The sequence below is a fragment of the Mesitornis unicolor genome, unplaced genomic scaffold (genome assembly GCF_000695765.1).
Source record: "Mesitornis unicolor isolate BGI_N332 unplaced genomic scaffold, ASM69576v1 scaffold19612, whole genome shotgun sequence".
In the NCBI taxonomy this organism is placed as follows: domain Eukaryota; kingdom Metazoa; phylum Chordata; class Aves; order Mesitornithiformes; family Mesitornithidae; genus Mesitornis; species Mesitornis unicolor.
Genome location: NW_010171889.1, coordinates 18,654 through 22,558, shown reverse-complemented (window position 1 = coordinate 22,558; position 3,905 = coordinate 18,654). Strand labels below are relative to the sequence as shown.

Here is a 3,905-nt window from a genome sequence, read left to right as displayed (position 1 = left end):
TGATTTTGGCTTATCTGATGTCCTCTGAAGGGACGGAAAGACCACTAACAGCTTCATACAGACCAAACCACCCTTGCAGTGATAGGCATTTTTAAGCCCTTGAGTGAGTTCACGCAAGTCTCTTTAAGAGATTTTAAAGAGATTTTAGGTCTCTAAAGAGCAAAGACTCTTTAAGAAGTTCTGCTTCTAAAAAAATGAATTTTCAACCTGATGATATTCGGATAACACCATGCATTCATGCACTCATGTTTGTTTTAACACTTTTGTTTTCTCCTTTCCAGGTGGTTCACCAGCTGTGAGTATGAGCTCCAACAACATGTCCTTATCCAACCCCATTTCAACTCATAGCATCATGCCCCAGAGCTCCAGCCTCATGTCCACCCCCACTGGGACCCGAATGCCTTCTGTTCCTGCTGCTCGGAGTATGGGCTGCTATGGGAACCTTCCTTGCAACCAACCAAGCGCATACAACGTGACTTCAGGAATGAACCAAATGCAGCCACACAGAAACCAAAATCAAGTTCTGCCCAGTCAAAATAACCCCATGATGTCTCGACAGCAAACCATGACGCAGGGAAACAACGTAACGGCTTTTGGGACGGGGTCAGTGGTCAACTCACAGCAAGTAAGGCCAAGCTTGAACCATGGAGCCACAGGTATCCCTGCACAGAGGCCAGCCAACGTGATGATCACGGCTACTGCCACTGCTCAGAACTGGGCCCAGCAAGAAGCTGCAGTGAAGCAGCAGGACGCACTGAAACCCACAGGAGTCCGTTTCCCCACTGGAACTCCATATCCTAACCAGTCTTTGCAACGCAATGTAGGCAACCAGCATTTTCCTCAGCGTGCATTGGCACCTCCCAACCAGTTAACAACAGGGGTCCAAATGAGGCCTCCTCTTAACCAAATGCACCAGACTTTAAATGGACAATCTGCTGGCTCACTACGAGGTCTCAGCATAAGACCTAACCAGCTGAGAGGACAGACTGTGCCTACCTTGAATCAGCCAGGAACAAGTATGACACCTCCATCATCTTTGCCATCAACCAGTTTCACATCTACCAACCAAAACTCTCGGGCTTACCAAGGAAGTGACCATGGTAATGACCTAGCGTTTGACTTTCTGAACCAGCAAGGTGACAGTATAGGACCTGCACTCAACAGTGACTCAGACTTTATAGATTCTTTACTGAAAACAGAACCTGGTAATGATGACTGGATGAAAGACATCAATCTTGATGAAATTTTGGGGAACCACTCATAAGTGACAGTACCAAGGGTGAACCAGATGAAGAGGCAGTAAGGACATTAGCTGTCTCTTCAGATGCCAACAACTTGCTTTAGTAATTTACACTCCAGTAACTGAGCTGTCCTTTAAAATACCACATAGGGCAACTGCCCTGTTTGAAGAGTTGCTCTAGGAATGAAGTTGAAGTCTCCTGTGATGGAACCACATGTAAGTGATATTCATGCCTGCCGCAAAGGACTGAGAGCATGTGAAGGGTCTGTTCCCCACACTGGTGCCCAGTGCATTGCAAACCCATCAGTTCTTCTCACGGGGGCTGCATGGAAAAACATGTTTAGCTTCCCACACACACAAGCACCAGACAGTGGTATGGGTTGTGCAACATCATTTCTCTGAGTGCAAGTAAGAGCCCAAGTGGTCCAGAGCTCTTCAGTCATCGTGTTTGCAGCCCTTAACTTCCTTGGGACTACTCAGCCCTGCCAGCATTAGGGCCTGTGTAAACCTCGTTGTGTTACAAAAACTGTTTCTTTCTACACAGAACAAACTCGCATTTGCTTTCCCCATGATTTTGTTTTAACCCCTTTATATTTTGTAGTGCACAAAAGGGTAAGTGGTCACATCCAAGAGAAGAAGAAAATGGATCATCCAGTGCTTAACTCAGTGTGCTCTAGCATTCACCTTCTCACTTTCCTTGGTGCTTGCAGTGAGTATCAGAGGAGGCTACTGTCCTGCCAGCAGCACAATTGTTATGGGCATTGAGGGAAACATGAGATGAACGACAGAAAAGTGAGGGAAACATGAGATGAACGACAGAAAAGCTCAGGAGCCTCACTTTGCCACCTTCCCCCAGCCCAGGGACTCCAGTGACTCAATGGACAACTTGAGTGAGAAAAGTGCTCACCATTTGACCCTCACCAACTGCTTTCCCAGTGCAGCTTAGATGAGGGGAAATCCATTAAGTGGTTCAATGAAGCCACTATCCCCATTTCCATCTTAACCCACGGCAAGTCTCAGGTAGCTCAGCTCTTCTATCAAACAGGTACCCCAGCAGAAATGCCAATGTCTTTATCTGGGGAGAGGCTACTGTTGTGATTGCACAACAGTTTAGCTTCATCCCACTTTCCCTTTGTCATATGGGGGCAGTTGAAAGAGGTCAATGATGGCCCAGGTCCCCACAGCCTCCACTGGGCAGCGTAGAAGAGTGCAGCCCCTGAAACGAGCATGCAGACCAATTGTGACCACCTGGGTTACTTGCAGTACGGTTACTCGAGTACTCCACTCAGCCACATCTGTGCTTGTAAGTGCAACAGTTTTGGGGAATATTTCTGGGCAGTGACCCCATCCTCATCTGTTCTCATTTGGGGATGACCCAGCTAACACTGCCCTGAGCAATTTCTGGGCTTCCCTGGGGAGTTAACCTGAGGCAAGGACCATTCCCATAGACAGCTTGCAGTCACCTTACCTTGGAGCCTAATGGAGCAAAGCAGTAAGGACACAGATTGTTTCACCCCGCCTGGCCTTGGTGCCAGAGAGCAGTCTCAGCCGTGTTAAATTTTCTCTTATGGACTTGGTCAGTAAAGGCATCAGAAGGCGGTGCTGTGTCACTATAAAGCAGCTCTGCAATGAGTCAGACAGGAGGATTCATAGATGGGAACAGATCTTGCAATTCAAATGAAAATGCTATTCTTTGAAATGATGTGCTGAGACGTGTTTCACAGCCGCCTCTGAATTAGCTAAAACTCGATGTGGCAAAGGAAGACAATGCCTATGTTCACATGCCTCAGCGCCAAGAGGCATTGCTGTGCCCCGTGCAAGTGCTTTATTCATCCTTGTTAGTGGCAGTGGGATGAGGAGACTATTTGACAATAGCCTCTGCGCTTATCTGACCTATTTCTCAAGAGAGGTTTTAATAAGGCTTTTCCAGTCATTTCACCCTGTCATTTCATGTGGGCATGATTGTTCATGATGTTTCAAGAAGCGCTGTCACACACACAAGCAGCAGCACCTCCAGGATAGGTGTAATGTGGGCATTTAGCAAGATATGCCAGCTGAGGCGAGCTGGTCCATAATGCTGTTCATTCCCAGACATGTTTTTCATAACAGGCACAAAAAAGCCTGCTGAAGAGTCCCTTCTGCTGCCCCAGATAGTGATAACTGCACATCCCTGCACTGCATAATGTGGTGGCTCAGCTGCCCAGAAGCTCCCTCTTCTCCCCAGTGTTGACTGGGGTGAATGCTGTCCCTTTGATATGCCAGTACAAACTTTTCCAAGTCTTTACAGAGCTTTTCAGCTCAAGTCACTGGTGCCCCACCTAAGTTTGGAGAGATACAGATGTGGTCTAACAAATGAGTCGCCCATAAATTGTGCAAAACCAGATTGAAACAGTAGCTACATGGGTGTAAAGTGGAGGGAAGATGGGCTCACTCGTCACACACACAGGAACCTGTCCATGAGCAGGTCAGCAGTGACTGCCCAAACTCTCTTAGGAACAGATGACTGCGATGCCACTAAGGCTGAGGCCGAGTTAGTGCCATCATGAGCAATGGGCACTGAAGTCTGGTAACTTCAACTACCCTCACATGCCATTGAAAAAGCCACCACTGGTTTCTGTATTAAGACCAAATTGTTTTCCAGATCCTCAAATTATGTAAAAAAATT

The 3,905-nt window shown here is 47.2% G+C and overlaps 1 protein-coding gene across 1 annotated transcript; it reads left to right on the top strand.

Annotated features, from left to right (window-relative positions):
* Positions 1 to 229: 229 nt before the first annotated feature.
* On the top strand, positions 230 to 1,264 carry LOC104537345 (mastermind-like protein 2). Its single transcript, XM_010180192.1, has one exon. It carries the CDS (start codon positions 230 to 232, stop codon positions 1,262 to 1,264), a length of 1,035 nt encoding a protein of 344 aa, XP_010178494.1.
* The last annotated feature ends 2,641 nt before the right edge of the window (positions 1,265 to 3,905 follow it).

Coding starts and splice junctions, on each gene's coding strand:
- LOC104537345 (XM_010180192.1), top strand. CDS start 230: ATGCATTCATGCACTCATGTTTGTTTTAACACTTTTGTTTTCTCCTTT.